We start from the raw sequence: 20,516 nt of genomic DNA on the forward strand, positions 1-20,516 counted from the left end.
AAAAGAAAGAAAGAAAGAAGAAGGAAAGAAAACAAAAACAGCATACTTTGGTCTATACTCATTGGTCTATATTCAGTATCAGTTCTTTCTCAGAGGGCAGATTATATGGTTCATCATGAGTCCTTTGGGATTGTCTTGGATCATTGTATTGCTGAGAATCATTATGTCATTCACAGTTCTTAACTGAATAATATTGCCGTTAACTGTGTACAACATGCTCCTTGTTCTATTCACTCCACTTTGAATCAGTTCATATAAGTCTTTTCTAGGTTTTTCCGAAATCATCCTGCTTGCCATTTCTTATAGCACAATAATATTTCATTACGATCACATACCACAGCTTTGATTTCCAATTCTTAGCCACTACAAAAAGAGCTGCTATAAATATTTTTGAACAAATAGGTCCTTTCCCCCTTTTTGGATGTCTTTGGGACATAGATTTAGCAGTGGTATTGCTGGATCAAAAGGTATGCCCAGGAGAGTTGAATCAATTCACAAATCCACTAACAATAAGTTACTGTCCCAGTTTCCCACAGGCCTTGCAATATCCAACATTTTTCTTTTTGTCATAGTAACCTCTCTGATAAGTATGAAGTAGTACCTCAGAGCTGTTTTAATTTATATTTCTCTGATTAATAGAGATTGAGAGCATTTTTCTTTTCATATGAATATAGAGAGCTTTGATTTCTTTGTCTAAAAATTGCCTGCTCATATCCTTTGGCCATTTATCAAGTGGGGAATGACTTGTATTTTTATAAATTTGCTTCATTTCTCTATCTATTTGAGAAATGTAGGCTTTATCTCACAGATACCTATTACAAAAATTTCCCCCAGGTTTCTGCTTTCTTTATAATTTTGTTTGCCTTGGTTTTGTTTGCTCAAAAACTTTCTAATTTTGCATATTCAAAATTATCTACTTGACCATTTTGTAATACTCCCCTGTATTTTCTTTGGTCCTAAATTCTTCCCCTATCCATAAATCTGATAAACTATTTCTTAATTTGCTTATGTTATCACCCTTTATGTGTAAATCATGCATTTATTTTGATCTACACTTCATCTTGTTTAGATTAATTTCAATTTAGCAACTTTATGTTTTAAACATAGAAAAAATTTATGGAGTTGAGAAGCAGATCAAACAAGGAGCTTTTTCTATCTTAATCCTCAAGCAGTGTTGCTTAATATTTGAACATCGCTGCTACCCTCACTCCTGCCCAATAGTAATTAGAGAAATTCTGGATTTCATCAGCAAGTTTTCTGTTGAGCAGAAAAAAGTATAGTGGTTGTTCAGAAAGTGATGGTGTGGGAGCCTGGTCAGACCTGAACAGAATCATACCTCAAACTTCTTACTGAACAGTCTATTTTTTATATTTAGCATTTAATGAATGTTTGTTGAATGAATGAAATAAAAGGAAATAGTATATGGCCTTAGTTTACACCAAAACATGGTTTATAACTAACGAAGTCTAGGGAATGAAGGAGAGAGGGAAAAACATTTATATAGTGCCTATTATATAAAGTGCTAAGTACTTTACAGCAATCCTGCCAGGTAGATATTATCATTCCCATTTTACATTTGAGGAAACTTAGGCAAACAGAGATTAAGTGACTTGCCCAAAGTCATACAGCTGGTGTTTGATATCAGTTGCTGATTCAAGTGAGGTCCAACAGTGTTATCCACTGTACTACCCAGCTGCCAATAATTTTAGAAAAAGTCTTCATCCATATGTAATTCAATTCAACAAGCATTTATTAAATCTCTACTATTTGAAAGTCATTTTTTTCCCTGGGAACCAGGCATAGGATGATGAAAAAGAATAGTTTCTGAACTCAAAGAATCTTTTTTTTTTTTTTTTTTTTTTTTAAAGATAGGGTCTCTCTTTCCCAGACTATTTGTACTTCTAGGACATATAGGGATACTACTCAGCAGCCTGGCCCTACCTTGATCCCTATATTAAGACTGAATTTAGAGTGGACAGCAGATCCACTCTGGTGTGGGACAGCTTAGCCCACTCAGGCTCAAGCGGAGCAGATACGTCAGGCATGTACTACTGCAGAACCCAGTGACTTTCATTCTAGTGGGGAACAGGCACATTGAGTTAAGAAGATGAATAAATCCAAGACATGTGAGGGAGAGAAGCACCCCATCACTTGGGGAATCAGAAAATCCTTCCCTGAAGGAAGTAAGGATCCTAAAGTGAATAGAGCTAAGAAGTAGAGAGGAAGAGGAAGAGCATTCTTGTTAGGGAGCAGAGTCTGGGTAAAACCATGGGAGATTAATGTTCAACAGCAAGTAGCTTAATTTTACTGGAATAAAGAATGCCTCAAGGGGAGGGATGTGAAGTAAATCTAAAAAGATAGGCAGCCATCAGGCAGTGAAAGGCTGAATAATTTACAATTGATCCTGGAGGCACTGGGGAGCCACTGAATAATCTAGAGAGGAATAGCATATATTTTTAGAGAACATGTAAATTAATAACACTTGACTCCTACCTTAGAAAACCCAGTTGACCCTGGAATGATAGGTTCGATATATGACTTCAGTGCTAAGGCGTGAGAATTGGCCACTATCTCAATTCTCCTCTAATTTTCATGGACATGAGCGTCTTGATTATAAAACAAAACACCCAAAGCTTGTGCTAATGATGTACCCTCATTTCAGTTCTCTGCATGACATATCCGTCACCTGCAAGAGGGAACTGCAGGTAGATTATCTCCATGTAGTTGCTTTACCTTCATGAACATGCTAAATCCCGTTTTAAGTAGGTCGCTGAGGCCCGAAGACACGTGTTCAATATCGCCAGAATCTGGTTGCTCTGGGTTCACTATCTCCTCCATAATCTGCTTCAGCAATGGCTTATAGGTTGCCTGAAAAGGTAAAATGTTACCGCATTAGTGAAAGATATGTGTCCAATTGATCTACTGGAATAACCATCCAAAAACTGCAATTTGGGGGGAGGGGGAAGAGAGGAGAAAAGAGAATCAACACTTTTCCAAGCAGATAGAAAGCAACATTTTAGCTTACGAAATTAGAGAATAAAATATAATAATTTAATACTGACTTGAAGACAATCTCAATCTTTGAGAGCAGCTCTTGGTATGATGCTCATTACTGCCAGAACGGATCTATCTATCCAGTCTATTTATTTACATGGCCTCGCCATCTATATATTTTAATCCTTCTATTCATTCTCTTTTCTGCCTATAAATTTCTTTTCTACCTATAAATCTTCTTTCTGCCTATAAATCTCTTTTCTACCTATCTTTTCTACCTATAAATCTTCTTTCTGCCTATAAATCTCTTTTCTACCTATCTTTTCTACCTATAAATCTTCTTTCTGCCTATAAATCTCTTTTCTACCTATAAATCTATTTACTTATCCATCCATTGATTATTATCTATTTATCTATGCATCAGTATATCTATATTCATCAATCTATCTGTTTATCCTATCTCCATTCATCCCATCACTTGTCTATCTAATCTATTAGTCTGTATTGTCCACTCATCCATCTCCATTGTCTGTTCACCCATCCCTCTCTCTCCCTTGGCTGTCAGGATACAACTGGGTTGCTGTGGACAGAACATCGCCTTTATAGTCAGAAAACCTTGGTGTTCTTGAGCATGTCACAATGAGCTAGGTCTCCATGGAGAAGGTAAACAAGGCAACTGCTCATCAGATGAGGTTAGTGCTCAGCCTATATGCAGAGGTTTTCTTTTTTTTTTTTTTTAAATTGTAATTAAAGCTTTTTATTTACAAAACAGATGCAGGGTAATTTTTCAACACTGACCCTTGTGAAACCTTCTGTTCCAAATTTTTCCCTCCTTCCCACCTCCTCCCCTAGATGACAGGTAGTTACATGTTCAATATGTTAAAACATATGTTAAATCCAATATATGTAAACATATTTATACAATTATCTTGCTTAGGCAGAGATTTTCTTCCTACTTCTTTTTATTGACGTTGTTTTCCCCAATAGAATATAAACTTTGTGGGCAAAGACAATTTTGTTTTTATCTTTCTATCTCCAGGGTCTAGCGTAATGTGTGACACACAGCAAGTATGTAATATATGCTTGCTACTTGTTTATTTGTGCTTTGCCGACTGAGGAGTCCCAGGCGGATGGATGAGGTGGGGTACCCGATGAATGATAGTCACAAAAGACACAGGGACCAGGATCTGGGGACACGAGGAGAAGCCAGTGGGGAAGGGAGCTAAGCCCCTATGTGGTTCTTGGGATGGAGGCTGGGCTTTGGCTGAGAAGCAGAAAGAGCTCAGGCCAGGGTTAAATCCCCTGAACACCTCATCAGGTACCTTTCATCTTGTACAATTTGGAAAACACCTCTTTGAACGCTGCAGATCTTGAATCCCCTTGTTAATTGGGCAAGGGTTGTCTGCACAAGACACATCCAGTCTTATGCCAAGGTTATCATGTTAGATCCATATGATAGTGAGTCTGGAAGAGGTCACGAGCAACATGCCCGGAGAACAACATCTGCTTAATAGCTCTCTAATGCCACGGCTGAAAAACACCAATAAATCAAGTGTTGCAACAACTGGGGGAAGAGATTAAAGCGCACATTAAACAGAAGCATTTGCTTTGAGAAATTGTAGGGTAAAGATCATTTTCAACAAAATAAAAACGATGTGTTCCAATTGTCAGGCAGCAGGATCCCCTGAATAAATACAACCAATTTAAATCCCGGGTTAGGAACAAGTCTGAAGTCTCAATGCTCAGTGGTGGTGGGCTTGAAAGGATTTGCCAATCAGCTGGGGCCCTGTCCTGCTTTCTCCCTGAGAGAGGGGGACACCTGACCCTCAGTCCGGTCGGTTCAGGGGCAGAGATGGGATGAGGTGGGACACTTGTTGGTCACTGAGTGGCTGGCAAAACCCGGTTTACTTAGCCACGATACAGAAAAGAGATCAGGAAAGATGCAATCCCATTTAGCTTCAGTTCTGGGAGATGTGGCCTCCCTGCTGCCTTATGGAGCCAGGGCTGGTCAGCTGGGGGAGCACTGGGATCTTTCACTGGGACTGAGAGGCTTGGACTGCACAAAGGTGGAACTTTATATGCTTTGGGGTGATCGGGCAGCTTCGTCATGACAGGAGGAGGCCAGTCGTGTGGCAGGAACAATGTTGTCTCCCTTTTAAGGAGAATGAATTGAAGGGGAGGGGGCCGAGAGCTGCTAAGGTTAGAGGGAGGTATGGCCCTAATCCAGGTTGTGGAGAAACCCTGGCAGGTATTTATCCTACCACACTCTGTTCTTTCCTCCAAAAAGAAAAAAGGTGATAGGGACATTCTATCCTTTTTTTTTCTTTGCTTAGAACCTTTTTTTTTTTTTTTAATATTTTATTTTATTTTATTTAATAATTACTTTATATTGACAGAACCCATGCCAGGGTAATTTTTTTTTTTACAACATTATCCCTTGCACTCGCTTCTGTTCCGATTTTTCCCCTCTGTCCCTCCACCCCCTCCCCTAGATGGCAAGCAGTCCTATATATGTTAGATATGTTGCCGTATATCCTAGATACAATATATGTTTGCAGAACTGAACAGTTCTCTTGTTGCACAGGGAGAGGGACATTCTATCCTTAAGAAAGTGCTTTGTACAATGCCTGGTAGTCAACATCTCCATCATCCCCTCCACCATATCCCCATCCCCATCCCCACCATCCCCACCACTATCACTATCATCATCATTATGACCACCACCATCACCATCATCCCCACCATCATCACCCCCATCATCACCCCCAACATCATCATCATTATGACCACCCCCATCACCCCCATCATCACCCCCAACATCATCATCATTATGACCACCACCACCATCATCATCATTATGACCACCCCCATCACCCCCATCATCACCCCCAACATCATCATCATTATGACCACCCCCAACATCATCATCATTATGACCACCACCACCATCATCATCATTATGACCACCACCAACATCATCATCCCCACCACCACCATTATTTCAGCTAACACAGCACTCGCCAGATGCTACCTCCTGTGCTAAGCACTTCACGTTTGTCCCCATTGGGTCCTCCTCTCAACCCTGGAAGTGGGGATATTATTTTTCCCCACTTTTAAAAACGAGGCAGCTGGGCAAGCCCTCCCGGGGTCACACAGCCCGGGTTCAGGCCGGGGCTCTTCCTGCTGCATGGGCACGTGATGAGTGCTTGCGGACTAGGGACTAAGGACATTACCACTGCCTCCCTGGGTCGGAGCCCCACTTTCCCTCCCCCTCAGTAACCTATCTCTGCCCCGTGAAGCCCACGGCTGTGCCACGGACAGGGGAGCGGCTACATCCCCTGGTAACACATGCACACATGAGTGGAAGAGCATTCGGCGCCTCCCACGTGCCAGCACCACGGAGGACAGGGAGCTCCTTCTCGGTTCCGTTAGCATACGTAGGTTTTAGAGCCTTTCAGGAGGCCGAAAGGGCCTCCTGTTTGCAGAGACTCTACTAAAAGGATTCAAGGGTGAGCTCCCCACAATATTTACCATCCTTTCACGCTCCATGATTGTCCTGAGTAATGGAATTTCTAGCTTGCTGACTAAGGGATGAAAGCCTGGTGCTTGTGGGATGCAGAGCCTCCCCTTGTATGGCTGTGCGTGAAATACATCCGAGGGAGTGCATTCTGCACATCTCTGAGAAATTGTTCTGTCTCTGTGTTAATAAACGCAGCCAGGTTTTTAAAGAGGTGATTGGCAACGGATCAGCACCAAGGGCCTTTGGCATTGCCCACAGAATCACCAGCTCCAAGGGGGAGGCTGATAGTCCTGTAGATGCCGGGTTCCTCCCAGAACCACAGCTCGAGTAATTAAGGAGTAGGCCCGGGAAGACTCAGCCAGGTCTACCCTCCTTCAGTTTCCCGAGGAGCTCAGAGCAACCTCAGGTTGGACAGAGGGGAGCAACAGGGTGACCCTGAGTAAAGAACAGAGACATTTCCAGGTTCTGAGAGAGGGGGAAAGTTAAGTGCGTAGAGCCAGGGGTTCTCAACCTGGGATATATAAAGTTGATTTTCAAAACTATTTTTAATAATGTTGAAAACTATTGTTACCTGTATTTGGAAAAAATGAAATACTATTGAGAAAAAATAAAAACTATTCAAAAAAAACAACCTATTTCAGTAGGACTGATTCCCTTGTGATCCTATTTCTTTTATTTTAAGCATTTAAAAACTTCTATTCCTAGAAGAGGCAGTCACCAGACTGTCAAAAAAGTCCATGATACAAAAAAGTTAAGAAAGAAAGGATGTTAAAAAGAAGTCAGGACTAGACTTTAGATGCTGTCTACTATTGTGTGCCTGTAGTTGCCTGTATTTGAAAAAAAAAAAAAAAAGTTGATAATAACAGCTGACATACAGTAAGTAGATAAAAAAAGTGGATATATTACTTCGTTTGCTTTCCACAAAAACCCCATGAGAAAGGGCTGAGGATATCATACCCACTTTACAGATAAGAAAACAGGCTGAGAATGAGTAAATGACAGGATCACCTAAACTCTGGGCCTGGGAGGGAATTTGAACTCACATTTTCCTGGCCCCAAGACTGGTCCTTTAGCTGCTGCTCTACCACTTAGCTTCCCCAAGGGACCTCTCCTCCCCTTTTTGTACCCTTCTATACAGCAGGGTCCTGATTATAAATAAATTATTTTATTATAATTTAAATTATCATTTCAAATAGAATTGGAATACATATAGGAATACTTCTGGGGACTCATTATTTGTACTCATCAGGACCTAACAGTGGAAATGAGATTCTTGACACTCAAATCAGAGGTAACTGATGGTGCCATCCATGGAATATTGAGTCTGGGGGCAGGAAAACTGGTTGAAATTCAGTCTCAGACACTTACTAGCTGTGTGACTTCAGGAAAGCCATTGACCATAGTCTGCCTCAGTTTCCCCAACTATAAAATGATGATAATACCACCCATCTTTCAGGGTTATTGTGAACATCAAATTAGATAATATATTACAAATAAGGTGCTCACAACACTTTATTTGTTGTATTACAACACCTGGCACATAGGAGGTAGATATGTAAATGCCTTTTCTCTTTTGATTCCCTTTCCCCTTCAGGGTAAATGGCCTAAACTCTCTTAGTACGGCTGATATTATGAAGAAGGATAGAGACGATAAGGTAGGGTTCTTGAGCCTGCCAGTCACGGAAAGGAGCCCCAACCCTGGGAGCGATGGTGTACACGTAGAATTCCCGGCAGATCTTACACCAGGTTGTGGTGGCAAGGGCAGGCAGGAGACGCCTGGCAAACTGTCATGGTATTTCCCAAAAACATATTAAATGGAAACCTCTAAGAGAAACTGTGACTTCTGTGTGTCACATAAACTAAATGTCTATGTGAAGTTAGCCAAGGTCCTCCTCATTGCTGGCCACAAATGCTCCAAGACCTCATTAGGGTCCCCCTGCCAAAATTTACAATAAACGCACTAAATCTTGCTTGGTTCTTGTCATTCTGCTGTCTAACTGTCACCATATATCCTAGTTCAAGTCTGCTACCCTGACAGACTTACAAGAGTATTTAAGGTTATCCTTTTTAATAACTGAGAACACATGATTAATTATCTAAGTAATTTTATTTCTCATTTTTATGGCCCCTAGTACATTGAATAAAGGGAGGAAATATGGCTTTCCTGTCTAATGCCAGGGCCTAATACCTAAGAAAAATCTGGGATTCCATCAGTCTGGGAAGTCCCAAATGGAAATCCCTTCCACTAACATAGCCCACTACTCATCTATGACTTTACAGATAAATAAAAATAAATGAATATTATAAATAAAACTAAAAAGATATTCTGTGCTGAAAGACCCACTTTTGGGGCAGTGAGGGCCAGCTCTCCCAGGCAGCATGGGGACGTCATTGTGTGGCCCAAAGCGGGGCAGAAGGGTCTCCCTTCTAACTCCACACTCCTCCAAGGGAGGCTTTAATTCCTGCCAGGGGGAAAGCAGGGAGCTGTACTCAGGAGCTGGCCACTCTGCTTTCCTCAGAGAGAAGGGGAACGGCGCTAGAATTATGTTTCTGTTCTCTTAAACATCATTCGTTGAGGCCATGTGGTTTTTAGATTCAAGCTCAACTTTTGATCACTATCTCTTACTGGGGAAAGAATGGCCTCAAGCTCGATTCAAGACTTGACTTGCTTCTCATCAAAAACTGCCTTCATAATGAACACTCTTACAGCAATTAGCAAAGAAAGCTATTTTCCCAAGTTGGTAGTAAACCAGAAATTGGAGAAAGCAAAATAGTTAAATATATGGTAAACAACAGAAGGAGCTCTCTGGTCAGGAGGGAGGTGACTCGCCCCAACATGAGTCTCCTCGGGATCACCGAAGTCTCTAGGGGAGCAGGGTCAGGGGAGGGACATGGGGAGACCACTAGCTCCTCTTCCGTCAGCTTTCCCTTCAGCCACAGGAAGTGAGCTTGGGATCGTCCGTCTCTTCTCTTGGAGTTTAAAGTCAAAAGCTACAGATTCTGAAGGAGTCTCCTTCCTTCCTTCTGCTCTTTCCAACTCTGCCTTTCTCCAATGGTGGTGCAGGGCATTGATCTCCGTCAGTGAGAAAACTCTCATATTAATGGGCTGAGTTATGTTCATAAGCATGAGAGGAGAGATTCGGGGCATTTAGAATTCAAGTCCAGAACTCTATCCACCTGGGTCCTCAAACTACGGCCCACGGGCCAGATGCAGCAGCTGAGGACGATTATCCCCCTCACCCAGGGCTAGGAAGTTTCTTTATTTAAAGGCCCACAAAACAAAGTTTTTGTCTTTACTATAGCCCGGCCCTTCAACAGTCTGAGGGACAGTGAACTGGCTTCCTATTTAAAAAGTTTGAGGACCCCTGCCTAGACCATCCACCAGTCTGTTTATCTAACGCCTTTATTTTCTCACTAAACTGAATCACTGACTTTGTATGATTGAGCTTTGAGTACAAAGGACTTCTAATTGCAAGACAATTAGCATGTGAGATCCAATGCTAGGCTTGGAGTCAGGAAGACCTGTTCAAATGTACTTATTACCCATAAGACCAATGGGAAATTACTTAAGGGAGGGGGTAAGGGGGGGGAAGGAAATAAGCATGTATATATATATATATATATGTTCATAATTTATTGCTATATATCATAGAAAATTATAATTTATAATTATTTGATAACATATGGCCCATATATTTGTATATATAAATATACATATTCATATGTGTATATATCAGTTATAAATATCACCACTATTTGAAAGACAGGAGAGAGATCACAAATTGGAGAGGAGAGGTGATGGCCCTGATTTTCAACATAGGAAGGAGAACAGGGTATAAAAAATGATAGTCCAGTGAGCTTGACTTGACTTCCTGGGAAAATTCTAGATTACATCGTTATAAAGCTAATTAGTGAGCAGTTAAAAGAGAAATGGCCATTGAAAAAGGGCCAGCCAGGAGGTGAGCACAGAAGTAAGGGCCAGAATCAGGAATTGATCCCAGCCAGGGCGCCTTCCACAAGACCTTCCTGCCTCATTATTGTCTCCACTGTATACATCTCCATCTGTCTGAGAGGGCTTTAGGATGCTCTGCTGCATAAAACCCATCTCCCTACCCTCTCCCCCCCAAAAAATTTAATTGGAAACAATTCTGCATAGATTAAAAAGTCATTTGCAAGCACACGTTACTTGCCTGGTGGGTGTGACTTCCAGGAATATACACAGATTTAAACTGTTTCATGAAACTTCGGGCTGTGGTGATATCGTGAAGTGACTCAAAGAGCTCATCCACAGCTATTCTGGCCTTCTGAAATGTCAGGTTAATTGTAGATTCACATCCTGGAAAAATACAGAGACATTTCTGTGAGCAAGAAGAGAACTTTAATTTGCGTTTTAATAATGATAGCTTAAGCTAAGATTCAACAGTTGAAAACAGTTTATTTGTTTGTTTTAACTAATTTTCTCCAGCTGTTTCTCCACTGGGTTCGTTTTGCTCTGCGTGGGTACAAAGGAATATAAAGCCAGGAAATGGATTTGACAGAATTAGAACTTGATCCCCATTGAAGTCCTTGCCATTGGTTAGGATGGCATAAGTGACACTAAGAGCTGTCTAGGATCAGCTGTCCTTAATTTCATGAATATTAGGGGGAAGTAAAAATTTTAAATCTGAAAAGAATTCGGATGAAATCTCCCTATCTTTCCTTTCTTATCACAGATATTGTTCTCCTAACTCTTGAAAAACACATATTGTTAACAAAAACATTGTTATGGATGCAATTACAAATGCTGTGTTAATGAAAGAGTCATCAACTTTGATATTTTTAATAATGATTTTATGGGTATGGTTTGTTTTAACATATCATCATTTGAGAGATACAACCAACCCTTGAGTTTCATGGAAGGAACATTCCTAGAAAATGGCACAAGAGTAGGAGCTGTGAATGTTGATACATCAAACCTATGGGAAATGAGTGAGATTCCCATAAGCACCGCAAACCGGCATCTTTCCCTGCTTACAACAGCTGCAGACATTCCAGCATCAAGTTTATCTAACACCTTTATTTTCTCACTAAACTGAATCACTGACTTTGTACTCTTGAGCTTAGAGAACAAAGGACTTCTAATTGCAAGACAAAACTTGAGTTGTAAAGTCAAAGAATGATAACGTGCAACAAATGCATGAGCTCACTATTCGCTGCAATGATGGGGTGAACAAGACCTTAATAAGACCTCAGCCAGTGCATAAACCTGGTGCACAGCATTGAATGAGATTACTGATAAAATTACAAAAATAATTGATATTGGGAAAGTTAAACATGACCTCCAACCAAAGGCGCTCGTTAAACAAAACCAACCGGAATGGGGATCGATGCTGGCTGTGTACATAGCACTCCACAGCACTTGCCCCTTTCCCCTTTCACTTTACCACAGAAAGGAGGGGGCCCATAGGATCTTGGCTTTCAAACTGGAAGGGCTCTTATTTACTTCCACCCCTTCATTTTGCAAATGAGGAATCTGATTGCTCAGCTCTTCTCATTTTCTCTGGCTGTCTCCATGCCATGCTCTCTCTTCATGCTCCATGGGATGCTCTCTCTTCTCTGTCCAATTACTGACCTCTCCAGTTTCTTTTAAGTCCTAACTAAAATCCACCTTCTTCTCTAAAAGCTCTTAATTCCAATGATTTCTCTCTATTAATCATTTCCTATTTATCTTGTATGTACTACATATCTTGTTAAATATACATACATATGTTATCTTGTATATGTTATCTATTTTGCTGTTGATATTTATTTGCATCTTGTCCCTTCTGTTAGATTGTGAGTTCTTTGAGAAGAGGGATTGGCTTTTGGCTCTTTTTTGTATCCACAGCACCTGATACACAGTAAGCACTTAATAAATGTATGTTAAATTGAACCAATGCCCAAAGAGGTTAACTGATCAAATCAAATGGGCAGAGACAGAAATAGGATTTGAATCCACGTCTTCTGATCCCAAATTTATTCTCTGGGGCCAAGTTTTGTCGAGACAGATACTTTCAGATTATGCCCTTTTGGTGGAGTTTAATTTTAATGTGTTAAACTGCTGATAAAGGGATTTGATTGGGACAACTTTATGCATGATGTGACATTTTATACAGTTATTGAATAGTTATTCAATAACTGGTGGTCTTCATGACAATAAAATAAAATATGCTGTAATGGCAAAGGAATGTAAGATTACAGAAATGCTTCCCAAAAAAGTAATGAGACTGATCTAACACTCACATAAAGCAACTTTCACATCTCAAGAAGTAAATAATACAAACTAGAAAACATGAAAATGCATCAAAAATATCTATAGAGCTAATATAACAACCAGAGCTAACATGGTGCCATAGTGCACAGAGCCCCAGGTCTGGGGTCAGGAAGACTCATCTTCCTGAGTTCAAATCCATTCTCAGACACTTACTAGCTGTGTGATTCTGGGCAAGTCACTTTGCCCTTTTTGCCTCAGTTTCCCCATCTGTAAAATGAGTTGGAGAAGGAAATAGTAAGCTACTCCAATATCTTTGCCAAGAAAACCCCAAATGGGATCATGAAGAGTTGGACATGACCGAAATACAAAAAGGCACCAGGCACTGGGCTAAGCGCTTTACAATTATTATCTCATTTGATCTTCCCAAAAACCATGAAAAGTATATTATCATACTTGTTTTATGAATGAAAAAACTAAAGCAAATAAAGTTAAGTGTCATATAGGGTCATACAGGTAATAAGTGTCTGAAACCAGAAGATTTGAACTCAGATCCTCCTGACTCCATCCATTGTGTCCTTAGCTGACCTACAGTCTCAGGAATTATTATATTCCACTTCCCCTATCCTGCAGGCTGTAAGATTCTGGAACTGCTTTTCATTTTGTCTGTGCATCTCTAATAACTGAAAGATAGGGTGTTATAATGAACTTTGGATCAAGAAAACGTGGACTCAAGTCCTAGTGGTCTCTGATAGATACTAGCTAGGGGTCTTAATCAAGCAACAAGAAAAACACCTACTATGTGTAAGGCACAGGAGATATAAATATAATTAAATTATCTCTCCTGAAATGGGCTCTCTCTAGGTTCTATGATTATTACTTATAGAAGAGTAGTCAATTTGCATTAGCTCTGAGAGATTTCATATCAAGAGTCTGGACAAAAAAAAAAAAGAAAAATCCAAGCATTTAACAATCCCTCACACATAGTAGATATAAATGCTTCAGAGGAATAAAAAGTAACATTGTTGAGAACCAAATGTTCTAAACTCCTTTAAAATAAGACTTGGAGAAAGACTTTGTGAAGTTATCTGATATTAATGAATCAATTTGAGACTTCTATTCCAAAGAGAATTTCTTATTGTATTTTATCAGTGATCATATTAACAGTGATTGTCAAAAGAAAAGTAATGTCTTGTTCACTGGTTATAGACTAACGGTAATAAATCAGCAGCAGGATGTTCAGAACTTCTTTCTCTGAAGTACAATCCTGGGATCCTGGCTTTGGCCAAGAATTTTACCGAATAAGCTCCTGGGAAATCTTGGCTCCTCAATCATTTTTATTGTTTTTATCTTTAACGACTCATTTGGAGCCATTTTTGTAAATGCTGGGAAACAGAGAGTTGAGGAAATATTGCCTAAATGCAAGCAATAGACTTAAGGCCTAGTAATGCTTCTTTGTTATATGACCATAGGCAAGTCACTTAAATTTTTAAAGGCTTGGTTTCTTCATCTGAAAAATGAGGATAATAATAACTGTAAGACTTACCTCCTGTGGTTGTAGGAAGGTTCATATGAGATAATTATATTAAGCATTTTACAAACATTAAAACAATATACAAATGTCAGCTCTGATTCTCATTATCAAGGAGGGAGAAAACACTATTACGTTTATTTTATATACTGCTTTTGTTATAACTTGTTTAAATTAAGCCAATGTCTTTATCAAAGTCTCTATCAATGGTATTCCATTTTACGTAAAGCACAAGGATTAACGTTATTATTTCACATGTTGACAGTTAAGTTTAGCTTTTTGGAAGTAGGGAAATTTAGACTCAATACTAAGGGCTAAGTGTAAGCCATATAATTGTTCATAAAATTTCCAATGACTGGGATGGAGGAAAAAAAAGGCAATTTCTGGGTACATTTGGTAAAGCTTAGGTTAATTGGAGGAATGTTCAGAACTGTTCTTGCTTGTATTCCTAGTAAATGAAAATCAAATGAATACAGTAGAAAAATAAGCTTTTCAAAGAAGCGGGGTAGCGAGTAACCAGATAGACTAAACACTGCATCCAAAATAAAATTTTCCTATAAGCAGCCAAGATTGTAATTACTCAAAATGAAAAAGTGGGATGGAACCTCTATAGTTACTTGTTTTAAGTGCCATGGAAGCCCCAAAGCAAACATCCTGGAACACAGACACAAGATACAGTGGAAAGAGCAATATTTCTGGAGTAAATTCAGGGCCTTCCTCCAATGTTTTCTTCTTATGGTTAAGTCAATGAAGATGCTGGGTCCTCCTTTTCCTCATCTGTAAGAGGTTAGTTCTAAGGTACCTTTTGGCTTGAGAAGTAACTGCGTGTTATTCCTTATTTTAAAGTTTCAAAAACATTTCTTGGTGAAGGCAAACAGGGGCACCTGACTTGCTCAGTCACAGAACTAGTAAGTGTTAAGTATCTGAGGCTGGACTTGAACTCAGACCTCCTGAATCCAAAACTGATGAATCCCAAACTAACTACTGCATTATCTCTTCCATTAACATGTAAAAAAAAATACAAATATCGATATTTTATGTCTGCATTCTATTCATTCCCAAAGGTAGCTTTTGGCATCCTTAGCCATGGTAACTTTTACAAATCCCATTTGCTCAAACTCCACAATTGACACAAATACCCTTCATAACATTTGGCTGAATGTTTCCACTTTGGTCTAAAGCTATTTCATCGGGACCGTGGCTGAAATATTCCTGATTTCCCTCGGAGCCCGAGAAGCTCCTGGCTGAATGAATTAAGCAAAGGTAGGGGCAGAAGGGGCAGGGAGGACATGTATTCTAACTGTGGGCATTTCCTCTCTGTTCATCTTGTCCTTCCAAATACAACCAAAGGAAGCATTTGTTTTGTTTCCCCATTTCTAGGGTTCATTAGCTGGGACAGGATCTTCAAGGGTTTTCCTTTCCTATCGGTTTTTTGGCAGTATTTTCTCTTTTGTTCTCGGAGACACATGTGGTGGCCGGACTACTAAAGCCAACTTAAAATTCCTTGACTTTGGATTTGGAAAGACTAGAGGAAAGAGAAAGAAAAAGGAGAAAAGGACAAAGAAGGGGAGAAAAGAATAAAGACAAAGGATGGACCAGATGGGGAAAAGAACAGAATTTCTCCCTACCAGCCTGCTGCTTTATTTCTTTTGGCCCCCAGGCATTTGGGCACATGCTAAATTGCATGGCTCCGCCTTTGCCCCCATGTCAATTGACCTTCAAAATGAGTTCCAGATATACAAGGTGAAGGGATTTTTTTTTCTGAATTCCTTCTAAACATTTTCTTTAGGTGGGTTTTGTTTTTCTAGCTAGCTTCTGAACAAATAGCATCAGTCCCTAAAGGATGTTTCCAGTGCCCCAGAAACCTAGAGGAAACATCCCTTATCATTCTTTTCCGAGGATTAAGGCTTTATTTGTTTATTTGGTAAACAAAGCTGTTTCTTCTGGATGAGGGCTGGGATGTTTCTGACCAGCCAGGGACTGTGAACAGTTCTTTGGGAGGGCCAGAATCCTTGTTCTAATAAATTAATGACTCCCTGAACCGAGCCTTGACTTTCTGACTTCAAGTTCAGGCTACAGGAACACTTAAAAGGACGTTTAGTCTCATCTCTCCATTTTGTAGAGAGAGAAACGGAGGTCAGGGCTGGAGCAGACTTCAGAGGCCCCTACTCCAAGTCCCTGGTTTTACAGAAGTCCAGAGGGGTAAGCTGGCTTGCTGGAGCTCACTCAAGCATTACATTGCACAGACAGGGTTTGAATGCAGTTTCTTTGTCTCGAAGGCAGTTAGCGACTCAGTGACACAACTCTGGGCCTGGAGTCCGGGAGATCCGAGTTCCCACGTGGCCCCAGACTGCTACTGGCTGTGTGACACTGGGCAAATCACTTACCTTGGAGCCGGAGAAAGAAATGTAAAAGCCAAGAAAACCCCCCAAAGAGGGTCAGCAAGGGGGGGAACAGGCTAAGAACCACCTCCAGCTCCAAACCCAGCCTTGCTTCCAGCACCCCAGCTTGCCACAACCCAAGGGAATGAGCAGCACAGTCGCACTTCAGGGGTTCTGGTCTGGCCCTCTTCCCACTGTCGCTGGCTCCCCTGGGGGTGTGTGTGTGTGTGTGTGGGGTGCTTCCCCCTTTTCCCTCTGGCTCAATAAGATAACCAGGCAAGCCTCAGAGTTGGTCATTTAAAGGCTAATGGTTCGAGCATATTTTACAATAACAATAAAAGCTCTGGGACCTTCTGTGGCTTCGGCAGGTGACTCCCGGGGGGCTGGGGCCCTTTCACTCGGGCCCCCTCTGTAAGACACTGTATTCGGTTACTCCTCCTCAGCATTCCTGACAGCCAGTCCATCGAGCCAGTTTATGAGATAATGGCATTTGGTAAGACTATCCACCAAGTGACCTCACTCCCTACAATTCTAGTCGGTTCTCATTTAATCCTTTTAGTTAAATCCACAATAAATCATGAGCTCCTCCTAGCATGTGGCCAGTTACCCTGGGCTCTGGGCCCACAAAGGGATGCGGCCTCGGGTCCCTCCCCATCTGTGGGATGGCTCATTTGTGGGCTCCCTCTCTCCCCCCAAAGGACCCTGGGTCTGCCGCTTACCACTGGTCGGTTCTGTTCAGGTTAACCCTTTGGGCAGTAAATCCGGGCATGGGCACTCACTGCCATCTCCTTTCTACTTACTTAAGTGACCCACGCAGTGACTCGGAACCATTTCCAAACCACGACTGGTACACAAATGCTCTGTATAGTGAGCTGGTCAATCCAATTTTTTTGTCCTAGAGTTTAGTGAAGTCTCCTCTGGCCTTAAACAGCCTTCCATAAGATTGAAGCTGGCTGCCACCAGCTTGGTTTTGGCCAGGCAACTAGGGAACGTAAGGCTGGGGCCCCAAAGTATGAGCGCTGGCAGGGTCCTCCTTTCAAAGTCTTGGGCTGAACTGGCGGCTGAGATGGGAGCTGCTTTTATTCCTTTTGTCCATGATCATAACCATACAGTTCAGAACTAAAGCGTGGAAGGAACTTCAGATGGCTTAGTCACTTGGGATAAAGGAGGGGAATTGGGTGGGGGGGGAGAAGGTGGGGGGAAAGGGTTGGGGTAAGAAACTAAAACAAAAAATGAACCTTGATATGACATGTTCCCCTTCCCCCATGCCCCTCTCAATTTATTTTTATTGTCCTAAATTTAACTCCTCTCCCCTCCCTCCTCCTCCCCCCCATCTCTCTCTCTCTCTCTCTCTCTCTCTCTCTCTCTCTCTCTCTTTCTCTCTTTCTCTCTCTCATTAACTTACTAGTTGCTGAGTTTGGGCAAATTTCCTCATTTAGGAACTGAGACGTTTGGACCAGATGTTCTCCGGGGTATCTTGCAGCTCTAGAGCTACACTCCTGTGCCCAGTAAAAAAGGGAAAACAAAATACGTCCTAAAGCCCTCAAGGGTGTTTATAAACTTGAAGACGTGTAAATTTCCCTTTTTTTGGCCCATGCCCCTGATTCCACTGGAGGAACTCACTGTCTGGAAACTCCACTGGATAGAGGCCGACAACTAGTCTGTACCTCAGTTTGCTGAGAGATTAGGTGACTTACCATTGTCCCTTCCCCATATGGGCCCCTGGCTCTGACCCAAGTCTTGCTGCCTTAGCAGGCCTCTGTGAAGATGTCTCTTCCTACAGATAAACATCAGTGGGATCAGGGACCTCACAGGTCTTTGGGTCCTATGCCTTCCTCTTGCAGATGAGTAAACTGAGGCCCAGAGAGGATCTGAACAGAGGGACAGGACTCTGCGCCACTGGCATAGGTTATGTTAATAATAATGCAGAGTTAAACGGAGGCAGCCTTAGCCTGGGCAGGTGGGCCCCAGTCACGTCACGGACTAGCTTCTGGCTGTGGCTGTGTCTGAATGGCCGAAAACATCTGTATCAGGGCAGTTAACATCCATGCCCTTCAGCAGCCCCGGAGCAGCAGGGAGCAGCTCCCAGGCTCCTTGTGACAATTAGAAAACAGGCTGGGAAGGGCCTCTGCAAAGCCCCTGTTCTGAGAGGTCAGGACCCCTCCTCCAGCCAGCACTCTGACAGCCGCCTTTCTCTCCAGCTCAATGTACGGACTGGCACCCACTGCCCCCCATCCCTCATCACCTCAGCCAGGCGGGCACGAGGGCGCTCCCACCCGGGTGGGCCTTGTGTGTGCACGGGTTTCTGAGTATGACGTCAGCCCTTGGAAGTCTGTAGTCCCGGCTCAGTGAGGCTGCCGGGGGCCACCAGCATCTACAAAGGAAGGGCCTGACCAGCACCGAAACTCCTTCCAGCTGCGGCTCTGGGTGCGGGGAGGCAGGAGCTCTGGGCACTTCCCCGAGCGCACGAGGAGATTCGGGGCCTCTTATTAGGCTCCTCTTGGACCTCGGTCTCAGTCTGGTCCCCGAGGAAGGAACGCTCTGACAGCGTCCTCCTCTTGCCTCTTAATAGCTCAGCCCCCTTCCTGGGGTGTGACAATGTCAGAGCTACAATAGGGAGGGGAGGAGAGAGGGAGGAAGAGAGAGGGGAAACAGTGAAAGATGAGAGAGAGAGAGAGAGAGAGAGAGAGAGAGAGAGAGAGAGAGACAGTCAAAGCCAGAGGGAGGAGACAGAGGCAGAGACATGGCAGAGAGACAGAGAGCAAGACAGATAGAGAGAAAAAGGAGGAGGAGGAGAGAAGGAAGAGGAGAAAGAGGAGAGGAGAAAAAAAGAAAAAGGAGAAGGAGGAGGAAAAGGAAAAAGAGGATGAGGATGAGAATGAGGAAGAAGAAGAAGAAGAAGAAGAAGAGAAAGAGGAGGAGGAGAGGAGAGGAAAGGGGTAAATAAACTGAGCTTTAGGATCATTTAGTTTGTTCCATTTCACAGAGAAAAAAACTGCTTCCTATCTCTGGGCCAGCACCAGTTTAGTCTTTCCTGGGGGTTCTTAACGGAAGAGGGAGCACTCTGGGGTGAAACCCAACAACATCAGAAGAGAGGAGGTGGGAGGAGGGGAGAAGAGGAGGCGTGACTAAGGGATGATGTCCCATAGCTCTGGCTCTGAGGCTTCCCCGGGGCACAAGGCCCCTCTGGGCTCCGGGAGGCTAGGCCGGGGCCAGCTCCGCCAGCACGGAGCAGTCGGCACCAGTCTGTCCCTGGGCCAGGCTGGCCTGGCAAACCTCCTCAGAGAAGCACCTGGCTCAGCGCTGGCAGGCGGGCTGCCAGGGGACGCGCTCAGCCCACATCCTGCCCTTGTGGAGCTCGGGAGAGGGCAAGAGGACAGTCCCAGATCGATTTTGGCGATGGCTGCGACTCCAAAGCAGACCGGGCCCTCCGACCAGTTTTCTGGTGACAATAAGGGCAGGTACGGTCTGCCTAAGGGGCCAGGCGATCCCGAGGACTCCTGGATCATTCCATAGCTCGTGTTCTCTCCCGCCGCACTGAGAGTCAGCATTTTAATTGTGAAGCAATGGCTCAGTTCTGGGGCGAGATCAGTCAGACCCTAGATGTAAATTGGTCTGTAAGGGCTCGCTTTCTCCAGTGCAGTTGGAGGCACTCGTGGAGTCCAGTGCACTGGGAGGCATCTGTGGGGTCCAGCGCACAGGGCTCTGGGTCAGGAGTCAGGACGACGAGTTCAAACCCGCCTGACTCAGTTTCCCCCACCAGGGAAAACGGGGATAGTAAAAGCACCTGCATCTCAGGACAAACTGAGAGAACGGTTATAAAGCACTTTGCAAACAAGAAAGGGCCATATAAATGCTAAC

The 20,516-nt window shown here is 42.7% G+C and overlaps 1 protein-coding gene across 1 annotated transcript in view; it reads right to left on the bottom strand.

The window, feature by feature from the left end:
* The window catches only part of SCFD2 (sec1 family domain containing 2), a 383,959-nt gene that overhangs the window by 21,013 nt on the left and 342,430 nt on the right, over positions 1-20,516 (bottom strand). Inside the window, exons 7-8 of the mRNA XM_051966662.1 lie at positions 10,705-10,850; positions 2,734-2,868 (exon numbers count right to left, since the gene is read on the bottom strand). Of these exons, the coding sequence (XP_051822622.1) occupies positions 2,734-2,868; positions 10,705-10,850 (281 nt within the window). The remainder of the gene's footprint in view (positions 1-2,733; positions 2,869-10,704; positions 10,851-20,516) is intronic.

The sequence above is a fragment of the Antechinus flavipes genome, chromosome 6 (assembly GCF_016432865.1).
Source record: "Antechinus flavipes isolate AdamAnt ecotype Samford, QLD, Australia chromosome 6, AdamAnt_v2, whole genome shotgun sequence".
Classification (NCBI taxonomy): Eukaryota; Metazoa; Chordata; class Mammalia; order Dasyuromorphia; family Dasyuridae; genus Antechinus; species Antechinus flavipes.